This window comes from Cyprinodon tularosa, unplaced genomic scaffold (genome assembly GCF_016077235.1).
Source record: "Cyprinodon tularosa strain WSP-4 unplaced genomic scaffold, ASM1607723v1 ctg1060, whole genome shotgun sequence".
Taxonomy (NCBI): domain Eukaryota; kingdom Metazoa; phylum Chordata; class Actinopteri; order Cyprinodontiformes; family Cyprinodontidae; genus Cyprinodon; species Cyprinodon tularosa.
In genome coordinates this window covers 1,342-17,725 of record NW_024037850.1, presented here as the reverse complement: position 1 = coordinate 17,725, position 16,384 = coordinate 1,342, and the positions used below count along the sequence as shown (strand labels likewise).

The 16,384-nt window shown below is 45.9% G+C and overlaps 1 protein-coding gene across 2 annotated transcripts; it reads right to left on the bottom strand.

Annotated features, from left to right (window-relative positions):
- Window positions 1-402: 402 nt before the first annotated feature.
- Window positions 403-15,423, bottom strand: kif11 (kinesin family member 11). 2 transcript variants are annotated; one of them, XM_038287446.1, is made up of 27 exons: window positions 15,262-15,423; window positions 14,968-15,059; window positions 11,488-11,617; window positions 11,306-11,403; window positions 11,153-11,231; window positions 10,893-11,078; window positions 10,701-10,825; window positions 10,536-10,626; window positions 10,315-10,460; window positions 9,223-9,319; window positions 9,053-9,148; window positions 8,843-8,931; window positions 7,435-7,522; window positions 7,113-7,186; window positions 6,927-7,041; window positions 6,751-6,822; window positions 4,543-4,678; window positions 4,293-4,462; window positions 4,055-4,177; window positions 3,828-3,977; window positions 1,883-2,022; window positions 1,656-1,804; window positions 1,460-1,578; window positions 1,171-1,393; window positions 897-1,081; window positions 710-820; window positions 403-627 (listed from the first exon to the last, which is right to left on the bottom strand). In XM_038287446.1, the coding sequence occupies exons 2-27, from the start codon at window positions 15,039-15,041 to the stop codon at window positions 514-516; spliced, it is 3,180 nt and encodes a 1,059-aa protein (XP_038143374.1). In that variant the 5' UTR covers window positions 15,042-15,059; window positions 15,262-15,423; the 3' UTR covers window positions 403-513. The 2 variants fall into 2 exon arrangements, with proteins under 2 accessions (XP_038143374.1, XP_038143384.1); XM_038287456.1 differs by having other exon boundaries at window positions 403-624.
- Between the last annotated feature and the right edge of the window lie 961 nt (window positions 15,424-16,384).

Genomic DNA, 16,384 nt, shown 5'->3' with positions numbered 1-16,384 from the left:
GGCGCAGGGACCATGGAGAATTTCTTCGTAAAATTGTCCGTTTACAAACCGCAATCCCGCTTTCGAATAAAACCTACACCCCGCTATAATTACTTTAGTAAGCTGTCCAGACCAATCAAAATGTTTTGCGCAATTGTGCAAACTTTAAAACAATTATGTATTGCGACGTCATCAAAAGGCGCAGGCCCCCGAGTCAATCTGGTACCCACAACGGAAAACAGCAAATACTAAAAACAGGAAAAGACAAGAAAGGAATGAAGTACGGAAGGAAATGAAGGACGCAAGCTGATGCAAAAACTCGTCTGTACAAAGGGCTTAACCCCAGTTACCATGGTAACAGACCCAGATTCCTGAACCAATCAGAACCAAACTGTAGATTATTTCAACTTTAAAGTCGCTTGGTTTGGATTTAATATTTTATTCCACAAACAAACAAAAAGGTATAAAAACAGGCAGATATCTTTATTGGACACATAAAATATTAAAAGACGAAGCGGTGGGAGTACAGCCGAGCTAGTTCTGGCAGCGCAGCGGCAGCCTGGACTTCTGAGGAGTGGCCTGGCCTTCGTTCTCCGCCACCTTTGACCTGTTGGCCGCCTTCGGCTCCTTCTTCCCGCCTTTCTTCTGCTGTTTAAGGACAAACATACCCAGATTACGGCGAAGCGGTTTGGGTCAGATCCAGATCCGAGCGGCCGGACTCTGAGCTCACCTTGAAGAAGGGAACGCGGTGGCTCTCGTTGAAGACCAGGTTCTCGTCGATGAAGGACGGCTCCGTAGCCAGGCTTTCGTTACAGGTGCTGAGGTCGTCCTCCAGGGAATCCTGCAGAGGAAAAGCGGATCAGATCTCCCCCCGGCAAACCGCAGCCCCTCAGACCGCAGGCGGTGTTCTCACTCACATGGTCACCCAGGCTCTGCTTGTCGTCTTCCTCTGGAGTTTCCTCCTCTTCCTCCCTCTGCTGCTCCTCCAAGGCGGCCTGCAGCTCCTCCTGCTGCCTCCTCAGGGCCTCCAGCAGCTCGCTGCGGCTCCGCGTCTTGTTTAGGTGTCTGGGATAAACGAACTCCCGGCGCTGGGGGGTCAGACCTGCAGGTGACGGCAGGAAGAAGGTCAAAGGTCATCCCGTATGTTAGGGCGGGTTCTGACGTCCCTCTGAGGCTACAGCTGCTGCTCACCGGTAGGAACGTCCTGCTTCAGCTCCTCCTGCAGGAAGCTGTGAACCAGCCGCTGGCTCTCCTCCACCTGCTCCTCCAGCTCCGCCCGCTGTCGTTCCAGAACCGTCCGGTCTGAGCAGGTCTGCTCCTGCAGGGCCGCCAGCACCAGCTTGGACTCCTCCTGCCGGGCGCGCATCTCTCTCTGGGCCGTCTGCAGCTGCTCGGCGCAGCGCGTCTCCACCCTCTGATCAGACGTCAGTGTTTAAAGGAAGACTGGGAGGTTTGGAGGAAAAGCAGGAGTCGTCTCTACCTGACAGAGGCTCTGAGCGTCTCCTGAAACCTCCCCAATCCGGCTCAGCTGATCCTGGGCTCGGCTGATGGCGTGCTCTCTGGTTCTGAGGGTCCACTGCATGTCCCGCTCCACCAGTCCTGCAGTCAAACATGAACGCCGTCACATATGGACGTACGGCGAGGTCTCCCCGGAGCGGTGGCGGTGGGAACCCTACCTGACACCTTGCAGTGGAGGTCCAAACTGTAGCCGTCCACCTCCTCCAGCAGCTTCTGGTTCTCCTCGGCCGTCTGACGGAGGGAGGAGGAGGTGGAGCTCAGCAGGTCTGCCTGGGAGGAGGTCCGACTCTCCGCTGAGCTGCAGCGGCTGAAAGCGGAGCAAACAGACGGCGATCAGAGGAGGAGCTCAGGTTTGCAGACGGAGGATGAAGGGTCTTTATCTCACCTGCTGATGCTCGCCTGCAGATCCTGAGCAGGAGGCTGCAGAGCGCTGGCGGCCGAATGCAGAGCGGCGTAGTCCTGCTGCGTCTCCATGGCGAGCAGGTTCAGCTGGTCCTGGAGGCACTGGATGGTCTGCTTCATACCCTGACAACATGACCGCACGCACGACCGTTACACTGATACTTCTACACTTCTTTTGTATCTATGCTTCTTTTTCTATGTCTGCTTCTGTCTCCTTGAACCCCAGTGGGCCTCAGCAGATGGCCGCTCACACTGAGCCTGGTTCTGCTGGAGGTTTCTTCCTGTTCAAAGGGAGTTTTTCCTCTCCACTGTCGCTGCAAGCATGCTTAGTGTGAGGGATTGCTGAAGAGTCAATGAGTCGATGCAATCAGCTGGTTTTCCTTAGATAGAAAACTTTAAACCAATCTGACTGGATGATCTGGTGAACTGGAAAGTGACCTGAGATGACATGATGTGAATTGGAGCTATAGAAATACACTGAATAGAATGGAATAGCAGCTTTGACCTTTAGTGCCCCTGATTCATTTATAACAAAGGTTTATACAGAAATGAGTAACTAATTTAATGCTCTTTGAAATTATTTTAATACCATCAACAAATTCCAATGAAAAAAAACTGTATTTTAAAGTTAATGGAGAAGATTTTAAGACAGCACTACTAATGAAATGAAACTTATCTGGAAATATTTCAATGATCACTCCTCTGAAACTGTTTAACGCCTAAATTAACTTCAAATGTAGAAACCTGCCGGCAGAATATGTTGGCTTTTATTATCCTGCAGTTTGTAGCACAGACCTGAAAAACACTAACAATTTTTTTTTTTATTGAATGATGCTAAATTCATTAAATCTCAGCAAACGTATTAGTTTTAGTTACAAATAATGATCCATAGATCATTCTTTGCTAAGCGAACTTTTCCTTTAAATAAATTTTTACAAACGCGGAAAAATCCTTGGTAATCTTTACCATCGACAGGATGCAGCTATGTCCTGGATTCCATATTTTCCAGCCCCTTTTGTTGAAATTAGCATTTCACTCCCCGTTATTAACAGTCTTTAGATAGTAATTACATTCTGACTTTTTCATTTATTGGGGGAATAATAATGAACAGTCAGATAAACACAAATCAAATGAACATTTTGCCAAATAAAAAACTCGCCATCAGAGCCAGCAGTACTTCGCAGACAGGCCGCCGCTGGCCCTGGCCGCCGCCGGCCCGACGCTGGCCCTGGCTGCTGCAGACGGGCTAACGTTCGCCCTGGCTGCTGTTAGCCTAGAAGTTCTGCTGGTTGCCACGGTCCTCTAAACATCGGCACTTTTTTAAAATTCTGTATTTAATCAGTAAATGTTCCATATAGTGAAGCTTAAAGTATAATTTTCTCGCCTCAAATTATCTTAAAACTTACTTTTATAGAACAACAGCAACAGAAAAGGAAACTTTTTTTAACGAAATACTCTGAGCTCTGCGAGCGCTAACCTGGAACCTGCCGCAGTGCATTCTGGGACAGCTGGCAGTCTGGAGAACGGACCAGTCTGCTCTGATGCATGCTGGGTAAAGAGGGAGGGGCCAGAACAACATCCTGGGACTTTGTCCGTTCTCGGTCTTTGCGTGAATTAGAACAGTTCTAGGGCTGAGGCTGATGATGTTTCACGAGAACGCACAAGAACACATAGTGAGAAACGGCCTAAAGCTTTTCCACCTGAGTTCTGCATAAAGCATATCAACAAAAATTTGTTTTTTGTCATAAATTCTAAATATTTATACTTTTACAATTCCAGAATAATAGCTGCTGTAAGAGCGCCGCTCCGCTAAAGGCCCGTTAAGAGTCTCTCTAATCCAGCATGCTAAAATCAGACGAGGATTAATTGATTAATCAGGATTAATCCCATCGTTTCAGGCCTAATCTAAACATCTAGATTCTCCTCACCTTCTGGTGTTTGTCCTGCGCCCGTTGGATCTCCTCCTTCAGCTTCTCCTGCTCAGTCTGGAGCGCGCTCAGACCGTCCACGGCAGACTGCCGCATCGCCGCCAGCTCCAGAACCAGACCGCTGAAGAACGCCGCCGTCTCCTTCATGGCCTGAGTGGGTGGGGGGGGACAGTCAGGCTCTAGCTCACCGTGGAGAGGGGCGTTTAAAGGTTCAGGTTTGGACTCACCTGGTCGGCCATGACGCGCTGCTTCTCCACCGAGGACTTCAGAGCGTCGCTGAGCTCTTTGACGGCTGACAGACCCAGCAGAGTCCGAGAGGACAGAACCTCCATCGCCTCCTGATGCTCCTCCTGAACCAAGCAGAACCCTCGGTTAGTGGGAAGCAGACGTCTACTGGGCAGGAGGCGTAAAGCAGAACATCCTGAGGCTGATGGATGCTCTTCCTCCCATCAGGGAGCTTCTCACCAGCAGCTGCAGCACCTCCTCCTTGCTCTCCTGACTCAGAGCCTCCTGCTGCTTCATCTTCTCCACGCAACGAGCCACGCCGTCGGCCACCAGCGCCTGGACTCCCGCGAACGTCTCCACGGTGCTGAGGGCGCCCGCCAGCGCCTCCTCGTTCTTCACCAGCAGACCGTCTGAACAGAAGAGACAGCGGTGAGCTGCAGGAGGCGGAGCGGCTCCTGGCAGAAGCTCTGCACACGGAGGCTCCTCCTACCGAAGGCGTGGGAGTAGCTGCAGAGCACGTGCTCCTGCTTGGCCCCCTGCTGCTGGATGCAGCGGTGCACGCTGCTGAAGGCCCCGTCGATCCTCTGAGTGAAGCTCTGCTGGATCTCCATGTTGTGCTGCTCCACCTGCAGGAACCAGGACAGGCGGGCGGTTCTAGAACTGGATCAGCAAGAACTCAGCCTGTTTTTATTGGGTCATAATATTGGTACCAGAACCACCAGAGCAGGGTTCCTACAGAATGAGGCAAGTTAAATTCAAGACTTTAAGACTTTTTAATGCCACTTGAAATAAAAATTTAAGACCAAATTCACAAGAAACACAAGAAAAACCTGCTTGCAACAACTTAACCCAAAGGTTTATTTTAACATAAACCACTGCACTAATGTTTCACATGTTGAAAAGCTTCGCATACAGGAAGAAAGCTAAAAACACACAGATGACAGATAGATTTGAACAATTATTTAACTGAATTCACAAACTTTGTTTTAGCAGCGAACAAAACAAATCAGTTTTAAAGCCCCAACATAACCAGTGCTAAGTCTTTTTTGCAGCTATTTTTCTTTGTATGGTTTTCTTAGTCTGTTTGATTTGGTGATAAGTGGAGGCGTTGCAGAGACAAGGGTGGAACTAAACTGAGAAATACCGGCTGTTTCTCTGTAACTCCATTTTGATGCTTTGTGTTTCGTGCTTCGCATGTGCGACTCCACTGCCTTAATTCCCATCGTTCTGAGCTTGAATGACTTCTTGCACTAAATCCACTGAGCCTCATGTATGTTCCCTGGTTTTAGCCATGGAGAAAACTCTTGGCTGGAGACAATTTTGGTTACATTTACACTTGCTCAGGTTTTCCAGACAAAAAGTTAATGGCGCATCTCCCAAATGTCCCGGCCGCAACAGCGCTTTATTGGTTCCGCTATCGGGACGGTACAGAGCCCCCTAGGAGACATTGGAAATATTTTTTTCTTTTGCGTTACCTCGCAAAAGTATTTTTTCAAACCAGCTGTTGTAGTGCGATCACCAGGAGCCCCTTGGTGTGTTCAGTGATTTGGGGTCTCTGCACTTTATGGCGGTGGAGTTATTGATTTTTATTTGCAACGTTTTTCTGTTGTTTTACCATTTGCAGACGGTCCCTAACCTCTCGCCTGGCCGCTGCCTGTGCATAGAGATCAATGTAATACATCCAGCTCGCAGAACGGCTCGTTTTTCTCGAAAATAACGCTTTTTGATTCTTGTAATACGTAGTCTGTGCTATCAGGACATGAAAGAGGCGCCATTTGTGTTTCAATAATGAGAGTTCTTGATCCCGGGAGTCTGAATCTGTGAATATCTTTCTAACTTTACCGAAGTAAGGCTTTGCGAGGGAACGCAAGAGAAAAAAAAATTCCTAATGTCCCCTAGGGGGCTCCGTAGGACGGAACCAATAATGGCGAGCCGTTATTTTTATTTTTTATATAAAAAAAAAAGATTGCAATTTTAATGTTTTATTTATATTACATAAATAAATTGTAATAAAAATGATCCTATTTATGATGTTTTAAAAAAAACTGATTTAAGACATTTTAATACCAATTAAGGCCTTAGTTTTATTTTGAAGAACTCAATGCCTTTTAAGGCTTTTCAAGGACCCGTGGGAAACCTGCAGAGAGGAACCCTACGGGGAGCTACTGGTCTCCCAGTTCCTCATCGTTCCGTCAGAATAACAACAAGCTGCTTCACTTTATGCAACCTTTAAAATCTCAGGAATCACTTTGAAAAACTCTTTTTTTTATAATGTTCAAAAAATAATTTTTTCTAAACAAAAACCAGGATTTGTTGGACTGTTTAATAAAACCTGGAACTCCATTTCTAACATTTTGAATTGAAAAAGGGAAGAGAAACGTCTTCAAACTTGGAAACAAAGTCCAGAGGATTGATTTTTAACGTTTTCGATCCAGAAAGTCTTCGCTGCCGTTAGCCTCTTGGACCATCATTCTGGATGTTTGTCAGTCTAAAATAATCCCTTCCTGCTGCAGAGAGAAGCTCCAGGTCGACCATGACCACCAAGTAGAAGGTTACAGGTCTAGGCAGGCTGTATGTAAATATCTGAGCCTGCTTTGATCAGAGATCAATGGATGAATCTAAAGCATGAAGCGACTGTGAGGAGGAAAAAGCGATCAGCTGAGCTTCTGAAACCTGGCTGCTAGAAGGACCACCTGACCTTCTTCTTGCGCTCCAGCTTCTCATGGAGTCCCGTCACGTCGCTGGTGCTTTCGTCCACCGTGCTCAGCAGCTGCAGGAGGAGAGCAGACGTCAGTCGGAGGCTGAAGAACGTTGAAGGTTTGAGCTACAGGTCAGAACGCGGCTGACCGCCGCCTCCCGTGTGAGGGTCCGTACCTGCCCGGCGGTGTTGTACAGAGATTCGTGGACCGAGCTGAGCTGCGAGCAGATGAACTCCTCCTGGACCAGCTTCTCTTTGGTCTTCTCCAGATGTTTGCTGGTCTCCTCCAGCCTGTAACCAGGCAGATTAATAACCTGGACCTGCAGAGTTAACAGCTGGAACAGACCATCAGGAGATTCTACCTCTGCTGCTTCTCCTCCAGATCCACGGCACGCTGCTCCAGCTGGTTCTTGCTGTCCACGAACAGATCGTTCACCTGCAGAGAGGAGCAGACCTCAATCTTCTGCCAACTGATCCTGAAGGAACCTTCAAGCACGACTAGATCCAAATCATCAGGAGGACAGAGTTAAAGTTCAGCTCCAGACGCTTTAGACATTTAAATATTTAAATCATTGTCAGCAGCTCAGAGAATCTCGATAAAAGCAGCCGTCCTCCAAGCTCCGCCTCCTCATCTGCAGGTTTCTGAGGGACAACCTCCAGGAGGGGGAGAAGGGGGGCAAATACCTTCTTCAGCTCTTCCTCCATGATGGCAATCTTGTCCACGTACTCGGCGATCTGCTCCTCGTGAGCCGTGATCTGCTTCATCATGTTCCTGCGGAGCACAAGCAGCAGGTCAGACCCGACGGCTCGCTGCAGACTCCTCCTGACCCGAGGTCCGCCATGACAGCTGAAGGCCGCAGGCTGAACCAATCAGGAGGAAAGGAATCCATTTCCACTTTAATATCTGAGCTTCCATCGTGTTTCTGGTCATATTTTATGAATAAGAGGAGCTTAAATCTTTCAGGTAAATAAATAAAAACAAACCAGCATAGTTTCCCAGTAAAGATCAATACCTACAGGTTTCTTTACTGGGACGTCCAAGAGGTGTCCCAAAAAAATAAATAAAAAAAGTGTAATTATGTGAGCAAATATGTGCCACATAAAATAATCTGACTTCAGATTTTATTTCTGTTTATTTTTTCTGATATTTTAAATCATTCAAAGGAAGCTCCACTCTCCCCCAGTATAAAAAGTTTCTCCCATTAACCTTCCACCCCCCAGGTTCTCAGAGAACCCTACTTAGAAGCATCAAACACTCAGGGAATAAACAGTGAACAGTGGAGAACCTTCCCAGGACCCCGCTGACCTAAAGCGTCTAGAACCAGCTGGATTATTTGGATCCATTCTTCACTTCACTGAAATCATTGGAAAACAGCCTCAGCTGAAGTTAGACCTGAACAACCAGGGAAGAAGACTTTTTAATCTCTAATCCAATATTTTTTCCCCCCATGTGACACTGACTGCGTATAGAGAGGCTCAGACTAGGCAGGGTGAGCAGATCTGCACATGAAAAGATATAAAATAAAATCCAACAAATTCTATAAAACAAAGTTCTACTTAACGAGTTTGTGCAGCTTGTAGAACCAGAACATTATTTTTTATATCTATTCCAGGGCTCGATGTTAACCATCGCCTGATCTCCCGATGCAAGTAGGATCACCACTTTATCCGTTTTCTGTCCTCCTATTATGGGAAAGGTTTCTATTTTAATCTTTCATCGTTTTAGTTCTAAACTCGACGCCTGACTCCAAACTGACTCTTTCTCTGTGAGATTAACAGATTTTATTTGGTTTTTTCCCCAAAGCGGATGCGTTTTACTTTAACTGCGTCTCTCTTCCCGTCAGACCCATGAAACAGCTGCTGAATTGCTGCGCAGTCCGACTAAAACAGACCTGGGATCTATCTCAGTCGCAGCTATGCTGCCCCCTGCAGGAGATCATGTCAGGTGTGATCACATTTGACTTTCAGTTAGCGCTAAACGCCACGACCTCATCCAACCTTTCTGCGGGATCAGATTCGGTGTGACTGCAGAAATCTGTGAAGGAGTGAAATCTTCTGGCATCAGAGAATCGCTGGGATAATCTAAACTCACTCGTAGTTTTCTGAGGACAGATAAACTCCGTTTCGATCTCGAGTTGCAGCCAAGTCCCGTTTCAGACGCTCAATCTCCTCGGTGTATTCCTGAGCAGAAAGAAAATAAAAGCATTAATGAGCCCAGATTAACTAAACATGTGAACCGAACTCAGGAAAAGCAAACATCCCGGAGGCCTACAGGGGGCGCTGCAGACTGTAAAAGGCTGACCTTGATGAGGGTCCTCTTGGTGAGCTTCTGGTTGACCTCCGGCTTGTTCATGATGTTCTTGGCCCTGCAGGCGTACTCCAGCGTGCTGAGGGTCTCCTGCAGGCAGGAAGACGGTCAGAACATCTCAGACTCCTACTGGACCCGGATCCCGGTTGGATTCAGGATCTTACCTCCAGGTTGCTGGAAGAAGGCGACACCGTGGCGATGATGGAGGTTTTAGTCCGGCCTCCCAGCGAGTCCTGGAGGATTCGGGTCAGTTTGGACTCTCTGTGGGAGAACAGAACCAGACAGGCGCCTTAAAAACCCGGCATGAAGAAACGGATCAGGATCGGTTTCAGCCGTTCGATGCGGTCGAATTCAGCCCAGCAGGAACCAAACAGAAAACAGCTTTAAAGTTCAGTTATATTCAGAATTCAAACTTCTGAAAGTTCTTTAAATCTGAAATGATTCCATCCTGTTCAATAAATGATCAGTGTTTTTAATTCAGAGTAATTTTCATGTGAATGTGCTTTACTGGAGGCATCCATGTTTGTCAAAGAACACTACTGCCACCTACTGGTTAGTGACGTCACGGTGCGGTATCGGCTGTTGATCAAGTCCCAGTGCTGTATCTGGTGTTTGTCACAACGCGCTATTATCCAAGTCATCTTGAAAACATTCTTCTTCCAAATGTTGGCTACATATTACGGGTTTTTTCTCTGGCCAGAAGTTCGATGGCAAATCCTCCCTCTTCAAGTTGGCGATCCAACGACCAACCCGTCCGTGGAGGATCAGGAATCAGAAAGGTGGAATAACTCTTTTTTTCACTTTTCCCCGATGTATTCCAGCATCCAGCTGCCATGCACGTGGGCATTGTCAGTTTCACTATAGCTCTGGTGAATTTCAATGGTGAAGTCCTCTGGAAATCTTCAATAATTGTTGTTGATTGCAGATGTGTCTAGTAGTTCCCATTGATTTAGCTTGTAAAGCGGGGAGAATGGCGCTAGGCTTACCGCACCGTGACGTCACTGCTGGAAGATGGCAGGAAAATGGCCGCTCCTAGACTCAGAGACCGCCATGAAAATTATTATGTTTTACTGATTAATGCTAATAATCGCTAACGTTTTAGTTTTAGGTGTAAATAATGATCCATTGATTATTTCTTGCTGACTTTTCCTTTAAAGGAAAACAACTGAAATAAAAATGTTCTCCATTAATTCAGGAATCAGAACCAGAGGAAGCAGAATAATCCCAGCGCTGTTAAACCACGGCGTCCGCCCCACCTGTACGGGACGTGCGGCCTCTTCTCCACCAGCGCGGTGATGACTCGGCCCAGCGTCAGCAGCGACTGGTTGATGTTCCCCGCCTCTCGGGCCCGTTTGTCCACGGCTCCTGATCGGCCGATGTTCTCGCTGCCGGCCAGGTCCACCTGAACAGAAGCGGGTTAGTCTGAGCGGACAGGCAGGAAGCGGGTATCGGGCGGTTCCCGTGGCGACAGCGTTACCAGGTTGAGTTTGCCGATCTTCACCAGCTCCTCTCCGTCCAGCGTGATCTCCTTCATGTGGATGGTCACGGAGAACACCGAGTGGGACCGGCTGCAACGACAGAACAGAGCCCGTCAGAACCCCGCCTCCCACCCTGCTGCAGCTGCTCTGGTTGCTATGGGAACCTGGAGTATGCGTTCATGAGCGTGGAGGCCGTCCGTCTCTTGGCGGCGCCGCGCTCCAGGATCTGGTAGACCTCGTCCTTGTTGTGGACCACCACCTCCTCCAGGCCCTTCACCACCACGCCGCGCTGCAAAACAGACGCGGTCAGACCGAGGACGCCGCGGACCCCCCCGCCCGGCCTTGCCGGCACCCACCTTGTTCCGCGGATCGTCGAAGAGCTGCAGGCGCTCATTGACGTCGTCGGTGGGGCTGAGGAGGTCGAACAGCTCCTCGTTGTAGATCTCCAGCAGCGACACCTTGATGGAGAACTCGGTGCCGTTCTCCGACAGCTTCTCAAAGATCTGATGCAGCGTTCTGGGGATGATGCCGGCCAGCGGGTCCTAAAGACGCACAACAAAGTCCGGTCAGTGCGGCGGTGAGCTTTAAAGCCGCGCTGCTCAGGGTTCAGACTCACCTCCTCCCAGGTGAAGGCTGCGTCCGGGCTCCTCTCCCCCTCCATGGTGAACGTCTTCCCGGTTCCCGTCTGGCCGTAGCTGCAGAACAAACCGAGAGCGTCAGCGTGCTAATGAGGCGCGGCTCAGGAGGCCGAAGAGGGACGACGACTCACGCGAACACGGTGCAGTTGTATCCCATGATGACCTCGTCCAGGATGGGACAGACCACGCTGCGGTAGACGTCGATCTGCTTCGCCGCCGGACCGAAAACCTGAGGAGGGAAAAATCAAAGATGGTGGCAGCAGATCCTTCAACGGCTGGTTCTGACGGGGCGGGTCCGGTTACTCCCACGTACCATGTCGAAGGTGTAGGTCTTCCTGGAGGACTTGTCGTTGATGCCTCCCGTCTTCACCGCCACCTCCTTCCTGGTCTGGTCGCAGTCGATGACGTTGTGCGAAGACTTTCTCTCCACCGTGTTGAAAGGTCTGAAAACGCAAAGCCGATTTATTATTCCTTTATTTACACCTTTATATGGCAAGTTACCATTTTTGATTCCTTGCATCCCCCTTACAGAATTTCCTGGATTCCAATAAAACTATTCGCTGAAAATGTTGATTTTCAAAGTATTTCACTGAGTCGCCCTTTAAAGGGTTAAGAAATATTTTCCTCTCTGCACTTCAATTAATGTCCCTTTATTCTCTCACTTATGGAATATTAAATAGAATTAACCAAGAAATAATTATAAAATGAAAATCACAGTAATTGATACGATAAAGATTCTTCTCTCCAAAAAAAAAAAAAAAAAAAAACTTAAAGAAGATCTTGAACCAAATGAAACCAAATCTGATGTCAGGAGGAGGAGGGATCTTTAACCCCGTAATGCCAAATGTATCATATTTCATACATACGGTTTCTGAAATGTTTTGCTTCTGACACCTTTTGCATAATTTAATGGTAGAAACTTTGCTCAAAATCCTATTATACACAATCAGATATACCTGATAACAGAGGGCAGAAAATAATCTTGACTTATCGCATAGTAATAAATTATTAATATCAAAAATGTATTTCGGTTTTTTCTTTTTACATATTCTGTTAAAAGGCCAAATAAGGACTTCAAACAAAAAAAAAGTAATTTTCTGTTTTGTTTTATTTGTGGATCAGGCTTTAAAGGGTTAAAGGAATAGCGCGTTCACGACGCTAGGGAAACCGCGGCAGACCAAGCCAGATGAAAGTGCGCATTCAGCGTCTGCTCTGCCGATAATGCAAGCGTAGAAGAAGAAATGTGCTGTTTACCTGTGCAAAGAAAGAAACAACGAAAGAAAAATGTCTGAGGACTTCAGTGTTGAGGAAGAGCATGAGTTCTTTGCCGAGCTGAATGCGCACTTTCATCTGGTTTGGTCTGCCGCGGTTTCCGTAGCGCCGTGAACTCACAGGCGCGCGCTTTTAGGAAATCCTATACACTACTGTTTATGCTCTAAAAACATTCTAAATGACTTCGTTTCAAGTAAATTCTGGACGCTACCCACTCAGGACACTTGGAATACATTGGACGAGCAGTATGGAGGAATATTGACACGTTTTTTGTGGACTTTTATGGACCTTTCTGCCTCGGGCGCCATAGACCTCCATTATTTGAATGTCAGCAGACAGCAAGAAGCCTCCCAGATCTCCAGATGCATTTGAGATATCAGAAAAGTACTCCAGAGTGTTGTTCAGCGTGGGGGTGAGTAGAAAATGAAGGCTAATCATGTTTTGGGTGTACTATTCCTTTAATGGGTTGAAAGGAAATGAACATCAAGAAGAAAAGGAAACTGGATTATTCCTGCAGTTGAAAACCTTTGACCTCCAGAGTCCACACACTCCAAGTACCGGTACTTTACTGTCATGTTAATCAACGAGAGCCGTTCCACATCCACGGCTACTTCCTCTGCCCGTCGTCCGCCTACGTCTTCCCCGTCCGTCACAATACAGAGCAGAACCATTTTTAGCTCCGCTCTGGTAAAGATCCGCAATCGCACCAAACAGAAAAGAACTTGGAGAAGATCCAGTTTATCAAATTAAAATATGGTAACGACAGATCGGTAGCTACTAATTAGAGAATAAATCTTATATATTACGCAAACTAAGGCTGTTTAATTAAACGATTGGATCCAAACTATTGGTTCTTCAACATTCCAGGAAGCAGATTTCTCATCTCCATCAAAATATTTATTTTATAACAAGAGGCTTAAAAGTTTCATCAAATCCAGTCAAAAAGGCAGAAGAGCGCCTCTGACAACCGCAACAGAAACTTCTCATCTCAGGCCTGGATGAAGAGATGCTGAGTTTGGAAGCAGAGCACAAACAGTTCAGATAATCCATGTATGCTCCTAATTATCCCGTTATAAAAATCCACAACAAAACAAAAACATTTGAGCAGAAATGGTTCAGATGCTGGATGCTGATTTTTTTTAATATTTCATTTCTGCACGTTTTTGCTCCTGAATTTAACGATAATATGGCGCACGCTCCCCTTGAGCTCTGAGGGAGTTGGAGCGGAGCAGGATGGGAGGAACAGCGGAGGCTGGAGGCTTTGCACAAAGCGGAGGGATTATGGGGTTATTCACTGTCGTCAGAAATCACGCAGTAATTTATAAATGTTTTAAATCAGGTTGGGTCCAGATTTTCCAGCAGGTGGATCCGGATCCGCACCGCGGTCCAATAATCTGTGACCTCTGGTTTAGAGGGAAAGAGGTGTTGGTTTAAAAACTAACTATTATACTCTTCTGAATCTAAGAATATTGATCTGATTTATCAAATATTGCTGCTAAAGCATGAGATCATTTGCTGATCACGTCTTTAAATCCTAGAACTGGAAGTCGGCCGTCAACCTAAAACATTTTACTCAGTAAGAGCAGCGCTACTTCAACATTTTATCACTCAATTACAATGTTTTTGGTAAATCAGCTGCTGGATAATAATTAATTGTTAAATACAAACATCTGATCTAATTTCCCAACAACAAACCTGTGATTTTTAAAATGTAAGGAAGAAGAAACCTTTACAGCGTCAGAAAAAAGGATTTTAAAATATCGGTATCAGTTATCGGCCAGTTAGTTTTTACACGCTGTTTCTTCAAGGTGATGCTTTTTTTATTTTGGTTGATAAATAGAATAAAGATTCCCACATTACTGACATTTATAAGCAGCATTGAATAATCCAGGTGGGACTGGATCCTATTAATCTAATCTGAGCTGATTAAAGAGGATTTTAGGATCTTCTAACCTTTACTGGAGCCACAGTGGTAAACAAAGACAAAGCTGAAGTTGGCCTCCCATTCAGGAACTACAACACCTAGACACGTTTAATCTGGACTAGATTAAACTATTGGTAGAATAATTCAAACCAGGTCTGGGATTTGTGAAACTTTAATAAAGCACATTTTTTGTGTCCATATCACACTAGAAGATGTCTGGCTCTAAAACGACACCTGGACCCATCTAATCTGGGCTAGATTATTCTGAACTATTGGTAGAAGAATTAAAAGCAGGTCTTGTGTTTTTTCAAACTTTTATTTGATTTGCGAAACTTTAATAAATGCAGATTTTAACACTTGATTTTAGACCTGGTTTTAATTATTCTACAATTCTTTATTTAAGATTCACAAATACCAGACCTGGTTTTAATTATTCTACAAGTAGTTTAGAATAATCTAATCCAGATTAGATGTGTCTAGGTGTTGTAGCTTTTTAATTAGAGTAGATTAAAGCTGCTAAAGGTGAGAACAAGCCCTTTACTCATGTCTTGAATCGGAGGCCAACTTCAGCTCGGTTAACCAGAGCGGGTCTCTTACCTGCAGCGGACCACCACCTGGATGTTCCGGCCCTTCTCCTCTCGCCTCCCTCCGGTCCCGTTGTTAGAAGCCATGATGGCCGCAGAGAGAAGCTGTGGAAGCCGTTAAACCTCCGGTTAGAACCAAGACTAGTTTAGAGCAGCAGACTAGTTTAACACAGCAGACTAGTTTAGAACAGCAGACTAGTTTAACACAGCAGGATAAAGAGCGTTTAAATTGGAATAAATCGCCATTTTAAAACTACCGGTAGAGATTAGCGTCATGAAATAACGAATCTAACCCAGAATAACTCACCGAATCTCGGTCTGTTCTTCCCGGGTTTAATGAAAATCTCGCGTAATTTCCCAACAGTTTAAATAACTTTATTTTATTATTAAAAAGATGTTTTAGTTCCTCCTCGGCAGAAACAGAAGCCTCCTCTGGCGCTCAGGAGGAAACTCTTCAAACTCTACTTTTAAACTTCAACCCTCCAATAGCCGCTCAGTAACGGACCAACAAAACACCCGATTGGTCAGAATTGACTAGTGACGCTGTCGCCGCGGAGCATCACGGGAGAATTCCCCGGACGCTGATAGGAATAATAATTACCACTAGATGGCGACATTATTCTGAAAACATTTCATTTTATTTCGTTTCTATTCTGATTCAAACCTAAAACAAAGAAAAAAAAATAAAGACCGCAAAAGTATTTAGCTGAATTGATTATTTTAACATTTAAAATGTCTGTCTGATCGGATGGATGGATGGATGAATTATGGATGGATGGATGGATCTTCTTTTTTTCTTTTTATTGCATTTCAAATATAAAATCATGTATCTTTTATCATGTTTCTCCCACATTTGGACTTTGACTAGGCCAAGGATTCCCAGTTCCTTCATTTTCAGCCAATCAGGTGGATTCTGTCATATATCTGAATAGTGTGGCAGGGTGCATTTTTTTATAGGCAGTATTTTATCACAGTGGATTCCATAATCACACGTAGAAGGTTTATTTCCTGAAATGAGTCCAATTCTGGTCTTTGTCTGTTTTCTCAGGTAAACTTTAGTTTTAGCTTCATGTTGTCGTTAGAGATCAAAGTTTTTCTCCTTGTTCATCTTCTGAAGTTAAACCTGAGCCTTTTCTCTCTGACTGTAATGTTTTTATTCACTCAGTAGGAGGAGCCTGCTGAAGATCCCACCTTTTAGGGTTTTTTTCTGGCTCCTTACAGGCTGGGTTTGAGTGACAGTAGGTTTCCGTAACAGAAAGTCTGATTTTAAAATTGTTTTAACCCTTTAAATCTCTTTGCAGATCTAATGTTCTTACCGAGGGCCTCACACGGCTCAGTGGATATTGTCATGGTGGGTCACTCCCACCTCCACCATGAGGAACGGCCAAACAGAACAAACCAGCTTCAAAATGCTGCATCATCATCATCAT

Coding starts and splice junctions, on each gene's coding strand:
- kif11 (XM_038287446.1), bottom strand. CDS start 15,041: ATGGCTTCTAACAACGGGACCGGAGGGAGGCGAGAGGAGAAGGGCCGG. Junction 4,679..6,750: donor AGCTGGAGCGCAAGAAGAAG/GTCAGGTGGTCC, acceptor TGGTTCCTGCAG/GTGGAGCAGCACAACATGGA. Junction 628..709: donor ACCGCGTTCCCTTCTTCAAG/GTGAGCTCAGAG, acceptor GTCCTTAAACAG/CAGAAGAAAGGCGGGAAGAA.